The 18,785-nt window shown below is 45.4% G+C and overlaps 1 protein-coding gene across 1 annotated transcript in view; it reads right to left on the bottom strand.

Annotated features, from left to right (window-relative positions):
- Window positions 1–18,785, bottom strand: part of LOC147111741 (neuronal PAS domain-containing protein 2-like) — a 214,086-nt gene that overhangs the window by 70,843 nt on the left and 124,458 nt on the right. Inside the window, exons 8-14 of the mRNA XM_085998936.1 lie at window positions 16,328–16,446; window positions 14,529–14,611; window positions 12,432–12,538; window positions 9,950–10,097; window positions 8,783–8,867; window positions 8,435–8,564; window positions 8,053–8,159 (exon numbers count right to left, since the gene is read on the bottom strand). Of these exons, the coding sequence (XP_085855062.1) occupies window positions 8,053–8,159; window positions 8,435–8,564; window positions 8,783–8,867; window positions 9,950–10,097; window positions 12,432–12,538; window positions 14,529–14,611; window positions 16,328–16,446 (779 nt within the window). The remainder of the gene's footprint in view (window positions 1–8,052; window positions 8,160–8,434; window positions 8,565–8,782; window positions 8,868–9,949; window positions 10,098–12,431; window positions 12,539–14,528; window positions 14,612–16,327; window positions 16,447–18,785) is intronic.

Here is an 18,785-nt window from a genome sequence, read left to right as displayed (position 1 = left end):
GGTAGGATGTGAGCAGCAGTGCTGTGGATGAACTGGAGTTTATGGAGGATGGTGGCTGGAGAGTGGAGAATGGAAAGTCAGGAGTAATTGAGTTTGGAAGTAATGAAGGCACGTATGAGGGCTTCAGTGACAAATTTGTTGCAGACAGGTGACATGGAGGTTGAGCAGGATATCTTTGTGATTAAAAAAAGACTTGCATTTATACAGCGTCTTTTACGACCACCAGACGTCTCAAAGCGCTTTACAGCCAATTAAGTACCTTTTTGAAGTGCAGTCAATGTTGTAATGTAGGAAATGCGGCAGCCAATTTGCGCACAGCAAGCTCCCACAAACTGCAATGTGATAATGACCAGATAATCTGCTTTAGTGATGTTGATTGAGGGGTAAATATTGGCCAGGACACTGGGGATAACTCCCCTGCTCTTCTTCAAAATAGTGCCTTGGGATCATTTACATCCACCTGAGAGGGCAGACGGGGCCTTGGTTTAACGTTTCAGCCGAAAGACAGCACCTCCTATAGCGCAGAACTCCCTCAGTACTGCACTAGAGTGTCAGCCTAGATTTTGTGCTCAAGTATCTGGAGTGGGACCTGAACCCAGAACCTTCTGACTCAGAGGCGAGGGTGCTACCAACTGAGCCACAGCTGACACTTAAAAAGATATGTGGGTAGATTTTCAGTTTCACTGCCTGGGTGGTAATCTGAAATTGTGCAATGAAAACTGGGTGGTTTCTACAACAGGTGGGCAATCCGCTCTACTGGCCTGGCAGTGAAGATGAAAATCAACGCCACGGGGTTGGAAAATCAGCTTGTGGTCAAATAAGAAATTGAGATGGCAAACAGTCGGGTTCAGCCTGAGACAGTAGCTAGGGAGGAGAATGGAGTTAGTGGCAAGGGTGCAGAGCTCCATGAATCTGTAAGTCACAATCTAGAGTATAATGGCTTAGAAATTCAGTATAGCCAGTTTTGGGGCGGTAAAGTCGGGTGGGCGCTAAAGTTTGCGCCCGGCGCAAAGTCGAGGGCACTTCGCCGATATTCAGTAGCTTCGCCCTAAGAGGTTGCTGGAGCGCTAAAACTGGCGATGCACGACTATCTTTAGGCGCTAAGCCGGCGGTGCTGAGGGATAGCGCCGAGGCCGGGCGCAGCGCAGGTGCGGTCATTTCTTGATTGACAGCAGACACCGTGGCGCCGGCCAGCTCTTAAAGGCGGAAGGGTCGACTTGGTCTGCTGCAACGGCCTGCACACTGCAGCCTTCCAGCTAGGCCTGAACACTGCTGGTGAGCAGAAGGAGCCATGGCAACGGTACAGAAGGCCCGTGAGCGTGCCCTGCGCTTCTCAGCCCATGACTTGAAGGTGATGGTGACGGCCTTGGAGAAGAGACAGCACATCTTGTTCCCGGACACTGGCAGGAAGCCTCCCACCAGCGTCTATAGGAAAGCCTGGAGGGAGGTCGCCCGCAGGGTGTCGGCCACCGGCGATGCCCCCAGGGACAATGTCCAATGCCGGAAGAAGTTTAATGACCTGACCAGGATTGTCAGGGTGAGTGCCCTTTCCAGTCTCCTCCTCATCCTTGCATGTACACCTGACATGATGGGCAAAGGGACCTGAAAGCCCTAATGGCCAGCCCTCAGCCAGCAGCTATGGGACAGTCATGAACATCAATTGCACATTCTGCACTTTACACCATGGGAGGCAGTGCACACCACATCAGGGCTACACACTGGCCAAGCTATTCCACCATGGGAGGCAGTGCACACCACATCAGGGCTACACACTGGCCAAGCTATTCCACCATGGGAGGCAGTGCACACCACATCAGGGCTACACACCGTACTTACAGGCCGTCCTTTCTCTTGCAGGCAAAACTTGCAAACAACTGAAGGCACCAGGAGGAGACCGGGGGAGGCCGCCCCCAGATCCAGGAACTCACTCCCCTGGAGGAGCGCGTGAGTCGCTTCATGGGAGCCCGGGTGATTGGGCCCGTCGCCTGTGGAGATGCCGACCCTCTTCTGGGCCACAATGGTAAGGACATCACCTTTTGGACCTCTCTCGTCGCACTTGCGCATCCGATCTACCTCCTTTGCCACTGTCCGACCAATGCGCTGAATGCCACCAGTCATGCCTCCCTCGCTGACGCCCTCTCCTCACTCTAAAGCTACTCTTGTGCCTTCCTGCTTTCAGCTGGTGACGAGGAGCTCCCTGAAGCTGCCAGTGACAGCCCCTCCGAAGAGGAGGAGGAGGAGGAGGAAGAGGAAGGCGGACCATCAGGGCAGCACTCAGGTCCGGCTGCAGATGCTGAAGTAGTGAACACGTCTTCCCTGGAGGAGAGCCTGGAGGAAGTGTCGGAGGGGAGTGGAGCTGCTGGGACCAGTGGCGTCCAGCAACCCAGGAGGGCTGCGGTTGGTCCGCGGCCCTCCCCCCAGAGGGGGGAAGGATCGGAGGGGAGTGCAGTTGCTGGGCCCAGTCGCCGCCGGCAACGTGGCAAGGGTTGGCCAGCTCGGCCCCCTGCTCCCCAGCGGGCGAGTCCGGACTCCAGTCCGGACACGTTCAACTCAGAGGAGGCGCGCCACCTCGATCAAATGGCCCAGGATTCGGATCGCCGGCACACCGAGCTGATGGGGGTAGTGGCACGGATGCCTGAGGCGATCGAGTCCCTGGCTAGTAGTGTGCGCGAGTTCGGGGCCTCACATGCCGCGAGTGGCCGGCTGATCAGTGATGCCGTCCAGACAGTGGCTGCTCTGTTGCGGTCGCAGACCAGGGCAACAGGGGCACTCACTGCTGCCACACGCGCTGCGTCAGCCAGGCATCGCCTGGACACCCGCCGCGCTGCAGCAGCACAGCGGGCTGCCCTTCGGCAGATTGGTGCGCATGCTGCAGTGCGGGCCCGGGCGAGTGCCAGAGTGCCACATCACCAGCCAGCGCCTCCCATCCGCCAGATTGCACACATTCCTCCAGCCGTCACCGCCACTCCCCCAGTGGAGCCTCAACGGCAAGCGGCTGCGAATGATGTTGGCCAGGCACAGCTGCGCCAATCACCAGCCGGCCCCTCGAGGGCCAAACCCCGTCTAGGCCGCCCCCCAAGGGCATCTGCCGGAAGGACATCTGACCCTCAGGAGCCTTCCCCCAGCCTCGCAGCAGCCACTGGGCAGAGCTTGCAGAGGAGCAGCAGGCCGGGCAGGGGCCCCAAAAGGCTCGACAAGGTCTCGGCCTCGCGGCCCAATAAGTAGACGGTGTGGCCAAGTGTTATTTTATATGGCGATGCCTATGTTTCTTTTGGGGATGGTTGTTTTGTTTCTGGGGATGTTTTTTGGGTTAAGGCCGAGGATGAAGGCCATTTTTGTCCAAATGTTCAGTTATTCCTCCCCAGGTTGTGGGAGTGAGTCATTTGATGTACTGTTTTTTGGGGCCGTTGAATGTATCTGGGTTTCATGTGGGAAGGGGTTTCATTTGTCTAAAATAAAGATTTCTCTTTATTCATAGAGTGTCCATGTTTGTTGTTGTAAGTGTTTGTTGCCTTCGCCGGCTGAGGGCTTGCGGAGCGGCTGCGTTCATGTTCCTTTATGGCCACAAGGCATTCCCTGACAGGGGGCTTAGAAGTGACGTTCAATAAGCCGCCGACGGACGGCCCTTGGACCTTCTCGCTCCCTCCTGGGATGGTACTCCTCCTCCTCCTGCTCCTCCTCCTGCTCCTCCTCCTGAGGTGGTGGTCCAACGTGAGGTGGCAGTGCCTGAGTCCTGCGGAGAGCCAGGTTGTGCAGCATGCAGCAAACAACGACGAATTGGGAGACTCGGTCCAGCGAATACTGCAGAGATCCGCCGGAACGATCCAGGCAGCGGAACCGCTGCTTGAGGACGCCAATTGTTTGCTCGATTATGTTCCTGCTCGCTTGATGACTCTCGTTGTATGCCTCTTCAGCAGGGGTCCTGGGCGCGCGGAGCGATGTCATGAGCCAGGTACACAAAGGATAGCCTTTGTCCCCGAGAAGCCATCCTCTTGGGGGAGGCTGTGCCTCGAACATGTCACGCACAGTTGTCTGCCGCAGGACAAAGGCATCGTGGCTGCTGCCTGGAAAGCGGGCATTGACAGCTAGGATGCGCTGCTTGTGGTCACACACCAGCTGCACATTGAGGGAATGGTAGCCCTTCCGGTTGCGGTAATCCTCGGCATGCTCCACAGGTGCCCGCAAAGCCACATGCGTACAGTCAATGGCGCCCTGCACCAAGGGGAAGGCCGCGAATCTTGCAAATCCCAGTGCACGCTGATGCTGCCTCTCCAGGGCCATGGGGAAGGAGATGAATTGGCGTCTCCTTCTGAAAAGGGCATTGGTCACCTGGCGGATGCAGCAATGCACGGCGAGCTGGGATATGTTAGCAATGTCCCCAGCAGCGGATTGGAAGGAGCCGGTGGCATAGAAGTTCAAGGCCACCGTCACCTTCGCGTCCACCGACAGAGACGTCCTGCTCCTGAGCTTTGGACGCAGATCTCTGCGAAGCAGATGGCAGATCTCTGCAACCACCTCCTTTCGGAATCTCAGCCTTTTTACACATCGCGCGCCACTCATGTTGAGGTAGGAGCGCTGCTGGCGGTATGCCCTGACTGGGTAAGGCCTATGTTGCCGACGCCTGTTGCCCCCTCTGCGTCTAGCCAGGGCTGCCCCTCTCACCCCGCGTCTGCGAGCCCTATGGACATGACGCTGAAACTCAGCGTTGGCACCCCATGCAGCCCCCATAATATGCTGCCAAACAGTCAAATATCCAAGAGGCCACTTGCAACGCTCTGGCCTGAAGCCAAAAATACCTGAGCTAGTGTTGGCCCAAACCAGAAAGCTCTCTTCCTTGGTCTCTCTCCAGAAATCCGTTGCACAAGAGTGTTTGCCGCAAAATGGCTGCCCTTTATAGTGCAGGGTAAGTGCCCTTTAATTTGCGCTCCCCGGGGCCCGCGTCGGCTCTGTTGCGTTCCACTAAACAAGCGTTCGGGCCACCGGCCGCACAATGGGGCGGTCCCACTGAAGTTCTGGATCGGGGCGCGCAAAGGGCGTTGCACGAGGATATGACGTCATTTTCTGCGCGCGCAGGTGAGCGCGCGCTAAGACTTTGCGCCGGCGCTAAATGTCTACTTAATTTGGGGCGAGGCGCAGATCGCGCTGCGCCCGGACGCTACACACATAGCGCCCGAAATTCACTTCTCTTAAGGCACTAACGGCTGGCGCAACCAACTGAATTTCTAGGCCAATGTTCTTAAACATGCACCTGTATTACTGTGCTCAGTAGTGAGAGAGTGAGCTTCTTAATAGGCTATAAACTACAAAAGTATCAGGATGTAAAAGAAAAGATAGCCATCAGTGGCTAAGTAAAGTAATTAAGGATAGTATCTGACTAAAAACAAGGGCATATAAGGTAGCCAAATCTAGTGGGAGGATAGAAGATTGGGAAGTCTTTAAAAGACAGCAAAAAATAACTAAAAGATTGATTAAGAAAGGGAAGACAGATTATGAAAGTAAATTAGCAAAAAATATAAAAATAGATAGCAAAAGTTTCTATAGTTATATAAAAAGAAAAAGGGTGGCTAAAGTAAATGTTGGTCCCTTAGAGGATGAGACCGGGAAATTAATGGTGGGAAACATGGAGATGGCAAAAACGCTGAACAAATATTTTGTATCAGTCTTTACGGTAGAGGACACTAAGAATATCCCAACACTGGACAAACAGGGGGCTCTAGGGGGAGAGGAGCTAAATACGATTAAAATCACTAAGGAAGTGGTACTTGGTAAAATAATGGGACTCAAGCCGGATAAATCCCCTGGACCTGATGGCTTACATCCTAGGGTCTTGAGAGAAGTGGCGGTAGGGATTATGGATGCATTGGTAATAATTTTCCAAAACTCCCTGGACTCAGCAAAGGTCCCGGCAGATTGGAAAACTGCTAATGTAACACCCTTATTTAAAAAGGGTAGTAGGCAGAAGGCTGGAAACTATAGACCTGTTAGCCTAACATCTGTGGTTGGTAAAATGTTAGAGTCCATTATTAAGGAGACAGTAACAGGACATTTGGATAAACATAATTTAATAGGACAAAGTCAGCATGGTTTCATGAAGGGGAAGTCATGTTTGACAAATTTGCTTGAGTTCTTTGAGGAAGTAACATACAGGGTGGATAAAGCAGAACCAGTGGTCGTAGTGTATTTAGACTTCCAAAAGGCATTTGACAAGGTGCCACACAAAAGATTATTGCTCAAGATAAAAAATCACGGGATTGGGGGTAATATTCTGGCGTAGGTGGAGGATTGGCTCTCTAACAGAAAGCAGAGAGTTGGGATAAATGGTTCATTCTCAGACTGGCAATCAGTAACTAGTGGTGTTCCGCAGGGGTCAGTGCTGGGTCCCCAACTCTTTACAATCTATATTAACGATTTGGAGGAGGGGACCGAGTGTAACATATCAAAGTTTGCAGATGATACAAAGATGGGAGGGAAAGTAGTGAGTGAGGAGGACATAAAAAACCTGCAAAGTGACATAGACAGGCTAAGTAAGTGGGCAGAGATTTGGCAGATGGAATACAATACTGGAAAGTGTGAGGTTATGCACTTTGGCAGGAAAAATCATAGAGCAAGTTATTATCTTAATGGCAAGAAACTGGAAAGTACTGTAGTACAAAGGGATCTGGGGTCCTGGTGCACGAAACTCAAAAAGTTAGTATGCAGGTGCAGCAAGTGATCAAGAAGGCCAATGGAATGTTGGCTTTTATTGCTAGGGGGATGGAATATAAAAACAGGGAGGTATTGCTGCAGTTGTACAAGGTATTGGTGAGACCGCACCTGGAATACTGCATACAGTTTTGGTGTCCATACTTAAGAAAAGACATACTTGCTCTCGAGTCAGTACAAAGAAGGTTCACTCGGTTAATCCCGGGGATGAGGGGGTGGTCATATGAGGAGAGGTTGAGTAGATTGGGACTCTACTCATTGGAGTTCAGAAGAATGAGAGGCGATCTTATTGAAACATATAAGATTGTGAAGGGGCTTGATCGGGTGGATGCGGTGAGGATGTTCCCAATGATGGGTGAAACTAGAACTAGGGGGCATAATCTTAGAATAAGGGGCTGCTCTTTCAAAACTGAGATGAGGAGAAACTTCTTCACTCAGAGGGTGGTAGGTTTGTGGAATTTGCTGCCCCAGAAAGCTGTGGAAGCTACATCATTAAATAAATTTAAAACAGAAATAGATAGTTTCCTAGAAGTAAAGGGAATTAAGGGTTACGGGGAGCGGGCAGGAAATTGGACATGAGTCTAGGTTCGGAATGGTCATGGTCCTGTGGGTAGTGGAGCGGGCCCAGGGGCCATGTAGCCTGGTTCTGTTCCTACTTCTTGTGTTCTAATTCTGTGTTAGATTTCAGGAGATGGTTTTATTCCTGTTCCTGGCTGGGGTGGAGATCGCCTTTACAGAAGGTAAGTACTGTAGAAAATATAGGGACAGAGTGATCTCCTGGACGAGTTTCGATCGCCTAGATGGGTCGGAGAGGAATTTCCCAGATTTTTTCTCCCAAATTGGCCATTGGGTTTTTTATTTGGTTTTTCGCCTCTCCCGGGAGATCACATGGGTTCGGGTGGGATGGAGTGATAGAAGATTTGAGGTTAGGATCAGATCAGCCATGATCTTATTGAATGGTGGAGCAGGCTTGAGGGGCCGATTGGCCTACTCCTGCTCCTATTTCTTATGTTGTTCTTATGAAGTTAGACAAGGGTGAAGTATGCTCAATCTAAAGTCTCCTACAATTCATGGCAGTTTAGGAAACTCTCTAGTGTCTAATAAAAGCCTTATGGGAGCTTGGTAGCAGCCACACCTTTTTGGCCATACATTCAGCATCTGTTTGTCATAAAAGAGCACTATATTGAACAAATTCTCCTTCTATCACTCCAGCAATTTCAATTTAGTGATTTCAAGGATTATCTTCTCGTGGCAATGGATTTTTAATTAATTAAAAAGATTTTCTTTTAAGTTTTCTAATACCAGTAATTCATCAGCAAGCTGTGTTGCTAAATTATGGCAAATCCTCACCTGGTTGGTGGCAGGTGTATGTTGCTGCATTCCTATATCTTGCTGCACTGCCGGTGCCGTCTGCAAGGATGGAGCATTAGACTCTGAGAGTAGTTTGCTTTGGTTTGCTGAGAAAGAAATTAGACACCAGGTATAAATTATGCATATGTTCACAAAACACAGCCGCAATTTCTAAATATGCAGGACTAGATTAATATTTTGGTTATGCATATTAAATAATTAATGGAAAAATCAATATCAGAAAAATATCAAAATCACCTATATGAAGCATATTGTACATTTTTAATTACAGATTTCTACTGGTGTTGACAATCAATGTAGCAAAATGGAAAAATTACCCCGTAAGGTTCTCAAAGTAACAGTGAATAAAAAAACCACCTACATGCAGATTCTGACAATGAGGTATGAGATGATTTGCGTGAGCTGCGAGATGATGAAGAAGGTGACGGGCTGCCAGGGAGCACTTCAAATGTTTTAACGTGCTGTTGAGTAGCAAGTCTCGAGTCATGTCCCTGTACAGAATAAGAACATTAGAATGTATCACAGGTGTGAACAAATTATTGTTTCATTATGCCATCTGCAATGGTAGTAGCGATTGTTTTCAATATATTCACAAATAATATTAAATGGATTTAATATTAGCATTAATAAAGATGTACAGAATATTTCACAATGACAAGTATATAAAGCAGATTACCAAAATTGTGAAGTGTATCATCTTTCTTATTACCTTAAGCATTGAAGAACCAATAACCTCTGCAGAGGTATCATCCAAACTGATATCTTGTCGACGCTGTGCTCGAACCTCTGCATAGCTGTAGTGATTTTAGGGGGATAAATCAGTAAAATGAAAATCTAATGAAAACAAAACTGAATGTACCTGAAATATAAATATATCTTATTGGGTATTTTGTAACTGTTGTACAACTCATAACTTATCCCAGCAATTCAAGTGATTCATTGCTTGTTTTCTAGCCAGAAGCCAAGCATTTTTATCCCAGGGCTACCTATCACTCAAATTATGGTCTCATTTGGACAACTTCCATCAGTTCACGGTCAAGCAAGATATGGAAGGTAAAGCAGAAGGAACACGTCCTCTTTTTTGTGAAGGCTGGGAATGGTCGGCTAACTAAGTGTGAGTAGCATTCCACAGTGCAGACCACGCTGCCCTCTGCACTGGTACCAGCAAGTAGTCTGTGAGGAAAGAAGGGAGTAAAGCTAAAAAGAAAAACTCTAGAAAATATTCTAATTAACATGTTACTAAAATGCATTTATTATGACTATTTTCTTCTGGTGCTCTGCCTAATTTGACCAATTTCTCCAGGCTACTTTTGCTGATAAGCAACCTTGAAGAAACAAAGCAACATTAATTGGGTGTCCTTAAACGTCAACGGACAGGACACACACCTTGCTGTTTATTGTGCAACTAACTGTATGTTAGGTACCTCTAACTTTCAGTTTTATGTCAGTGTATCTGCTATATTGCTGAATGACAGAATGGTTTTGCTGTTACTCTCATTGCAAAAACAACATTCTTTACTCTTCTAGTATAAAATGTTACTCTTTTCAAATGTAAATATAGATATTTGGTTATTTGTACCCCATGTTACTAACAATTTCAATATTATTGATGATTAGTTTATAATGAATCACCACACAGGAATTTCCTCTGGTCTCTTTGTGTTAGCGATATTGTGAACATAGTGAGAAGTTTCCTATGTTCAGTATTTCCAGCAAATTCATAAAAAGTGTTCTAAAATAATTTGTTTATGATTTCACTGGCAATATCTAATCAGCAAAAATGTCTATTTTGTTTATGATGTTGCTAACACATAACAACCGGAGGAAATCTCTCCCCATAGTTATTACACCTTGCAAACAATGCTTTTTTTCATACCTCACTAATGTGTGTGTGCATACAATAAACTCTGGTTTGGAGTTCCACTGATGATAGGTAATGTAGTAATGGGTTTGGAGCCAGATCCACTGTTGTCCTTTAGTTAGGAACCGATAACAGCAAGACTTTCCTTTACCAAACTGCATCACTGTAGAAAGCAAAAAGCATCTCTCTGAAGTTTTTTTAGAACATTACTCTTATTATGCACAGATACATCAACTTTCCTTTAAAACAGATGTATTTTTATGATATAACTCAAAGTGCCAGGTAAGTCTAGGGAGAGTACTTTTTGTTCAATTTGTTTCTTTATTTCATAATCAAAGAAATATAAATGTAGAAAACCTTGATTGATGTTTTATTAAACTATAAGGCCTAGAAATTGAGTTTGCGCTGCGCCAGGGCTTTAGCGCCGGAAGTTAGCGCCGGCGCTAAAGCCCTTTGCGCGCGCCAAAAATTCAGTAGCGCCGCGCCCAAACGGCTGCCGGCGCTACTGAAGGGTTTTAGCGCCTGAAAACTGGCGCAACGCGCCGCATTGCGGCGCTGCGGCGCCCGCTGCGGTGCGGCAGGCTCGGGAAGTGCAGGCCTCCTCCTTCCGTTAAGGAGGAGCTGCCTGCACCCGGCTGCGGCCCGCGCAAATCTCATCAAAAATGAGCCCGGCACCTCGGACAAGTGCCGGGCTTGCATCTGTTCCGGGGGGGGGGGGGGGGGAGAAGTCCGGGGAGGGAGCTGCGGGCAGGCGGCCGGCGGGAAAGCGGCCGGCCGCCGCGCCTCCTTAAAGCGCCGGCGCAGACTCCGGCAACACTCGTTTGCCGGAGTCTTAGTTGCGGCTGCCACTGGCGAGGCGGCCGCAACTGAATTTCGGCTTGGGGCCGGGTTACCACGGCAACCGGGACGCTGCGCACACCGATGACGTCATCGGTGCCGGCGCAGCGCTACCGGTCTACCGCCGCGGAAGGGCACCAGGCAATTTAGGAACCGGCGCCAATTGCAGCGCTAGGCCCTCTAGCGCCGCAAAATCGGTGCTAAGGGCACTGAATTTCTAGGCCTAATTGCCTAACCTGCACAGAGACCTGCCAGATTGTGTCTCCCTCGCTAAAACATTTTTTTTATTATTGTAAGGATGACTGTTTTCATTCCCTAAAGGACATTAGTGAACCAGTTGGGTTTTTACGACAATCCGATAACTTCATCATCACTTTTTAAAATCATATCAGCTTTTTTATTTCTAGATTTTTTGTTAACTGAATTCAAGTTCTGAATCTGCCATGGTGGCATTTGAAGTCATGTTCTCTGGATTATTAATCCAAGCCTTTGAATTACTAATCCAGTAACATAACCAGTACACTACTGTATCACCATCAAGGACTAATCCAGAGCAGCTCCACTAAAAGCAATGGAAGCTATAACTTTTGAGTGGCTGAGAGCTGATCCAAAGTTGCCCAATCTGTAATAACAATACTACTGAGAAAGTACTCTGCATGTACTTTCCATGGATCCAGCGGCTTTGGATTAGCTGTACACTGGCTCTCAGGCTAATCTTAAATTGGGGCCCATATTGCTTTCAGTGGGGGCAATTGGTGATATTACTGGAGTAGCCTAGCAGCAAAGGAGACCCAATCTGGCAGTTGCTGTAGTGAAAAAAAAATGGCAGTTGAGACATTTATAATTATTGCATATATTTTGCTTCAATAAAGACTGTGGAAGTACTTTGAACAAAGAGTGTTTCCCGTGATTTTCCTTTCCTTTAACAAAGCAGACTTCATGTTACTATTAAATCAATTGACTTAAGTAGTTCTACAGCATAGTATGTATTATTAAAGGGTTATTATTAAATTTGAAATGAGAAGTGCAGAAAATAATAAATCATATGCTGTTTCTGTTAATTCACAAAGTCAATTTTTGAGTGGTAAGTTTAGTGTTTAGAACTTTAGGTAGTGTAGATCTGGAGTAAAAAGTTATTAACACTGACTGGCTACAGTTAACTCTTACTGAGGTAAAGTCAGTGTGAAATGCTTACACATGGCAAGAGAAAAACTTGCTCAAATAATATTTAAAACAATAAACAATGCTGCACTCTCATCGGGGAGCTGTACTCAAAGGAAGCTTGGGTTGGAGATTAAGCCATAACACCGTAGCAGTGGTTCTCTGACCTGCGCTCTTTTAGCGTGGCTCCCCACTGGAAGCACAGAATCAGTGAAATTAGCCTGCAGCTCTGAGCTAAAACCAAGACTAACACGGCCATTTGCAATTTAGAACACAAGATTCATTCTGGCACTGGAAGTTTCAAATCGTTCTATAAATTTTACTCTAATCTGTGTGTGAGGCATATTTGTAACTATTTTTTAAAAATTCTCTTTTCCTTTTTTAGATTTGAAAGAGCTACATTATTTTTCTGCTCCAGATTCCAAGTCCAGAGCTAACAGACGAATCCCAAATATCTCTAAAAAATGTTATGATCACTTTTTTTCAGTATGATACATACATTGTTGATGGCACCGTGCTAGCTGCTCCAGATCATCTACGTGGTAATAATCATAACCCGAAGTGCCCAGTACTTCAAAAGGCAAATAACCTATGATCGGTGGAGCCCTGTGGTTAGAAAGAGGATTTGATTACAAAATGTAAGCAGCACTTAGTTGCAACTGCCAACCTGTTTAGACAGAACACACAAGTGCCTGGAAATGAAGCAAACAAACTTAATTTCTTGAACTAGACTTCTACACAACACATCTGGTTACGAGACAAATAGAACTGGGACTTGGTAGTAATTTCCATCACATCAGGGCAACCGTTAGGAATTTGCATGAGGATTGCATGTAGGTAGACCAACCAATGTTAAAAAAAGTTCTACAAGCTGTCTGAATATTTTCATGTAGCAGAGTACATAAAGCCTTTATTTAAGGCTCCACCTACTCAAAAAAGTTTTGTAAAATCACAACTAATCGCAATTAGTGGCTTTTGAAAGTACATAAATACTTGAAGAAAATGTACTCAGATGCCAATGGATGAGACATATATTCTCAATAGCTTAATGTGTGGTGCTGTATACACTGGATAGAGCTTTGGAAGTCAACATTGTCCGGGAATGTATTTCACAGGCAGAAGTGGTGGCTGCACTCTACTCCTCTTATTGATGCAGACTTTTTCGATTGGTACAGAATGTTGAGGTGCAGCATTACAGCTTTATTCCTAGCATAAACACAGAGGTCTATCTTATATGCCAACATATACATACTCTAACCATGCTTTCTGAAAGCCTGACTATATCTCTCAATAGATATTTGAGTGGAGTAGGCTATTCTCATTGTGTCCTCCAGATTTCTTGGCCCAGAAATTCGGGTCTCCACGGGTGAGTATGCATGGGGTACTCACCCGTAAGCCCAATGGAAGTGCCGGTTTCCTGCATGCACTGCGCATGCGCGGGAAACCGGCACTTCCGATCCCCTGAACGAAGGGGTTCAGAGTTCGAACGCGTGCGCGGGAGAGACTGCGCGTGCGCATTGAACTTCGGGTTTTTTGCAGGTTTTCCCGGGAAGGTAAGCCTCCAGAAGCTAGATATGTAAAAAGCAGGCGTAAGTGGTGAATTAATTAAAATTAAAACATTTTTTCTGCAGGTTTATTATTTTTAAATACTTTAAAGCAAGGTAAGTTTATTTTTAGCCCCGTTAGAAAATAAAATTATTTTTTTCAAAAATTTAAATTATTGTTTAAAATAGTTATTTCATGTAATTTATCGTTTATTTAAAAAATGTGATGTTTTTAAAAAATGTATTTGAAGATTTAGTGCTGTTTTGGGGCCGTAGTATTTATAAGTCTTGACAGCTCTTCCTGTCAATCTTATGAATGGAGCATTCCCTGCTCCGATTGGCTCCCCATGGCCCACGTGATCCCAGGGGACGCATCGAACTAACTGCGCCCCTGGGATACGCAAGCACTGCGCGCCGGCAGCTGGACCAGGCCCCGGATTGGAATTCCACGGGGGCCCACAGCTCAATGGCCGGCGCGCAAGGTAAGTGCAGATCGGGGGCTTGCACCCGCGGGAAGCCCCCGACCTGATTTTCTGGGCCCATGTCTTTGGTCTGTGCAGAGTCCAGATGCACAAAAAAGATTTTCGCAGCAGCCTGCTAAATCATAGCAATAATCTTCCATTACTGCGCAGATAGGATTTCCTGAAGCCTGAAGTCATCAATAGAGACAAGTGGGTCAAGCTTCTTGAGGTTTCCAATCTTTTGCTGCCTTTCGAGGCATCTTCACCAAACTTTGCCCCAGTGTAATTAAGGTGGCAATTGCCATTTCAGTGAGCTGCATTCTTGTACGTGAAGAGACCTTGATATTATTATAGAGTTTGTAGATCATAGAGCAGAGACAGGTTGGCATAATCTTTCTTAGGTTATTGACTATTCAGCAAAATGTAAACTTACAAAGGAAATAAAACTTCCTGTGCAAGGAAATTTAGTGTTACTTTTCCTTCCAGGAATACAACACAACCAATTCCAGAACGACTTCTTGTGCCCGTACCAGGTTGGCAATCATGAAACTGGTTAGTTCTACAGTCATCACAAAAAAAATTCTCACTAACCTGTGGTCTAAAAATAAAAATTTCCACTCCAAGCTATGCCTAGAAGTAAATTCTTCTAAAGGCTCTTCAATTATGCACATCTCCTGTGGTGACATAAAGTATTGTAAACATAGTTAAAAGTGGCAACATTTTACATAGAACAGTTTTAAATTCTGCATTTCAGTTGCATCAATCCATGAACTTTAGTATTTAACATGGCTATATTTAGAAATATATCCATTTCAAATTTTCAGAATAAATCTAAAAAGTAGACAATTGACGAAACAAAGATGAATATCATTGCACAGCGTTGTATGTCTTGCTCTATCGCTTAGATGTGCAAGAATAAAGCCTTAATTATTGAATAAACAGCAGGTCCTCACCAGGACATTCAGATTAATTGCTTAGGTTTCCGCCACATAGAATAATAGAATCATAGAATGATACAGCGCAGAAGGAGGCCATTCGGCCCATCGTGCCTGTGCCAGCTCTTTGATAGAGCTATTCAATTAATCCCACTCTTCCCTCAGAGCCCTGTAAATATTTTAGCTTCAAGTATTTATCCAATTAATTTTGAATGTTACTATTGAATCTGTTTCCACCACCTTTATCAGGCAGTGCATTCCAGGTCACAACTACTCACTGTGTAAAAAAAAATGTTTCCTCATGTCACCTCTGGTTCTTTCATGCCTTTGTCACCTCAAGACTTAATTATTCCAATACTCTCCTCACTGGCTTCCCCTTTTTCATCCTCCATAATCTCCAATTGGTCCAAAACTTTTGTCCTGTCCTGCACTATGACCTGCTCACCCATCAGCCCCACCCTCATGGACCTAAACTGGCTCCCTACCCCAATGCAATAAATTTAAAATCCTCACGTTCGTCTTCAAATACCTCCATGGCCTCACTCCACTTTATCTCTACAGCCATCTCCAGACTTATTTCCCCTTCTGCTCTCTAGTGGTCTTCTAGATCTGGCCACCTGTTCATTCCCCCTCTCTTTGCCTCCCCAATCAGTGGCAGAGTTTCCAGCTACCTCATTCCTGCTTTCTGGAAATCCTTCTATTTCCCTCTGCACTCTCATGATTTCAGTCCCCTTGAGCATACTCTGGCTCCCTGTCCACCTCTCCACCTCTTTGTCCTTTAAAAACCTTATTTTTACCCATGTCTTCCATCACCCCATCTAAATCCTCCCCGGCTCAGTGTTCAGTTCCTCTTCTATTACTCTGTAAACCTTGGGATGTTTTATACATTAAAAGGTACTAAATAAATGCAAATTGATATTAATAATCATCAATAATTCCTAATACTCAAATCTGGTTCACAGTTCAGACTAAAATTCAGAATTAATTCCCCAGTAATTGTATATCACAAAATCACCAATTTTTTTTCCAAAAACATTAAAAAACTGAGGATCCTTAAAAAGTAGAGGTATTTAAATTTAATCAATAAACAGCATCTCCTAGAAATTTGTTGACAACGCGCGTAAAACAGGCGCCTAAGTGTCCAATACAGCGGGCAGCATACACGCGCATATTCCGCCTTGGAAGTGTACAGCCTGTCATATTGGTAAAGGCTGAGGTACAGGCATCTAGGGCAGTCCTGAAGACTGTTTTCAGCCTCTGCTCAGCCCCCTCCCAATCATCTCTCATTCCTTCCCAGGACCTTCCTGAAATTTAAATCCACTTTGCCGATGAGCTGTCTGGGGACGTGCAGCAGGTGCCCGCAGTTCGCTGGTCTAATTTAAATGGGGCTCGAGGCCCAATATCAAATGTGTCTCTGGCCTATCAGTTCCGGTGCAGGGAACAATATGTGCTCACCTTTATGAACTGAGGTGTTGCTAGACGGACGGTTGCTACAAAACACATCTGTTCATCTACCGCTGTTTGAAATGTCCTTTGAACAGCACGTTCAAAACCATTACAAGAGGAGCTAGGCACTAAAATTAGAAAAAAGAAAAAGAACATTTCAATCTATGGGTTATACCAGAATGTAATAAATAGTGTATTAATATAAACTATTCATGGTCTTAACTATGAATCAGTAAAAGGTTTACGTGCATCAAAATATATGCATCTCTACAGCACTCGGACTGGGTAGTTTTATCAGGATTCCAATATTTTTAAACTGGTCTGTGCAGCTGGTAAATTTGAGCATGAAAGTTAGACTAAAACAAATGACCTGTTAATTGTTACGTAACCATGGGGCCGATTTTTGTTTTGGGTGCACACACGCATGATAACAGAACAAACATCAGTCTGACTTACATCTGGCCATGTTATCCATAGTATACATTAGGCAATAAATGAAACAGTCCTTAATTAAAAGTGCTTTGCATTGCATTGGTCATTATCTCACCAATACCAGATGGATTTGTTATTTAATCCCCTTTCTTACACCACTTAGAATATTTTTTATCTCTTTAGATGTGTGAATTCTGTGGAGCAGAATTAAATTTGTGGTTAGGTTATAAGTTATTTTTTAGTACACAGAACTGATCAGAACAATTGGTCACATAGCCCGGTATATTCTTTAAAATTTATGTGCGGTTTCATATGCAATGCTTTTCTGCATTATGGTATTCGCTGGCACATCCTCTATTTAATTAATAATACAAACTCATGTTTCAGCCAATGCAAGTAGAAAGAAATTACATTTTGATTCATATATAAATCAGACAATGTGATGAAATAAGTGCAGTTCTTTTTGAAGCAATTACATGATAAAAATGCATTTATATACTTCAAAGGAAATATGGAATTAAAATGTAAGAAAAAGCTCGCCATAAAAATGAATATACTGCTTTATATAATCATTACATGTCCACTGCTAATGTCAGTATTCCCTCAGTATGCTTAGTTTTCAAAACAATACTTCAAAAGCTCTGCCACTGATGCTGACCTATTTGGAACATGGCCAAATGTTTTTGAAAATCTGTTCTCAGCAGCCATCTCTGACAAATAGTTTTCTGTACAGGCCAGTAAAACAGGCAGACTCTTTTGGCACCAAACTGCGTTGGCAAACTTTTTTCCAGGTCAAGCTAATAAATTTTCCTAATGAATAAACTCTATCTACATAAACAATTATTTACCAAAGTACACCCACATTGCAGTCTGCTATATTGACATAGTCATTTGTAGGCAAATGTTAATGATTAAACATGTTGCACTCAAACACAATCTCTTACTACACACATGCACGCCAATATTGAAAAGCATAAACCTGCAGAAAGGGACAGTATGCTGGACCAAGAGTGGCGGGGTGCACATCCACACCTGTGAACGCCCACACACTGAGTCCCTGTTCTGAGTTGTGCCACCATAAGGTAAATGCTTCCTTTCTAGAGGGAGGGGAAATTGGAGGAAGAGTCAGCTCTCAAGCACATCCTAGTGGCCAATCTAGGAGGTACATTGGTGGAAGCCCAGGGGCTAATTGCCAGCCCATCCTCTTAGATGTAGGTTCTTGGAAGCAGGAGATCATTTGAAAGGGAAAGTGGCACTCACACGTGTCTCTGTAGGTAAGTGCACTATAGAATTGGGTACTGCGCCATTGGGACCAGGAAGCTCCTAGAATTGATCACTATTTTTTATTGAATTAGCAGGTTTCAGGCCAGAAGTGGTGGCACCACAAAAGGCTTTGGTGTTCCTTAAGCTATGGGGTGGAAAATAAAGGGACAAAGATCCCCACTCCTGATCATTATCCAGTGCCCCCTTGCTGGAAAAATAAGCATATGTGAATGTCAGGTGAGGGCAGAATTGGGCACGACAGTGATGCCACCCGGAGTGAATAGCCAGTTGCCACTCACAGTCTGGGCTGATACATGAAGAGGTCTTGGACAAAGTACCAGAGCACCCATGGAACCATACCCAGCATGAATCATTACCTGCAGGAGAGAAAGAAGGAAACTAGAAAGAAGTAAAATAGGGATAGAGGCAAAATAAAAATATTTTAAGACTTTTAATCGTAAAAAAAAACTACAATCAATTTGTGTAATTATCACTTTGGTCTTAGGTACAAGTATGGTTAGGGAAGATTCTACTATAGTTGAACTTACTTTTGCTACATGGATCATGGAACTTTCTGGTAATTAAATTCTGACACTTTAGGGTAATTTGTCCAACCCCCCCCACCCCCACCGCCTACGATCTGACCGACCCCCCCCTCCCTCCACACTGCGATCTGACCGACCCCCTCCCGATCACTTACCCCCTCACCGATGCCAGATCTCCGGTTGCGGCCTGGAGCCGCAGGCCTACCTGCCCGACAGCCAGCCAGCCC

This window comes from Somniosus microcephalus, chromosome 10, assembly GCF_052327205.1.
Source record: "Somniosus microcephalus isolate GS21.2 chromosome 10, FLI_Smic_1.0, whole genome shotgun sequence".
In the NCBI taxonomy this organism is placed as follows: Eukaryota; Metazoa; Chordata; class Chondrichthyes; order Squaliformes; family Somniosidae; genus Somniosus; species Somniosus microcephalus.
The sequence above is the reverse complement of the archived record's forward strand: the minus strand, read 5'-3'. Positions and strand labels throughout refer to the sequence as shown.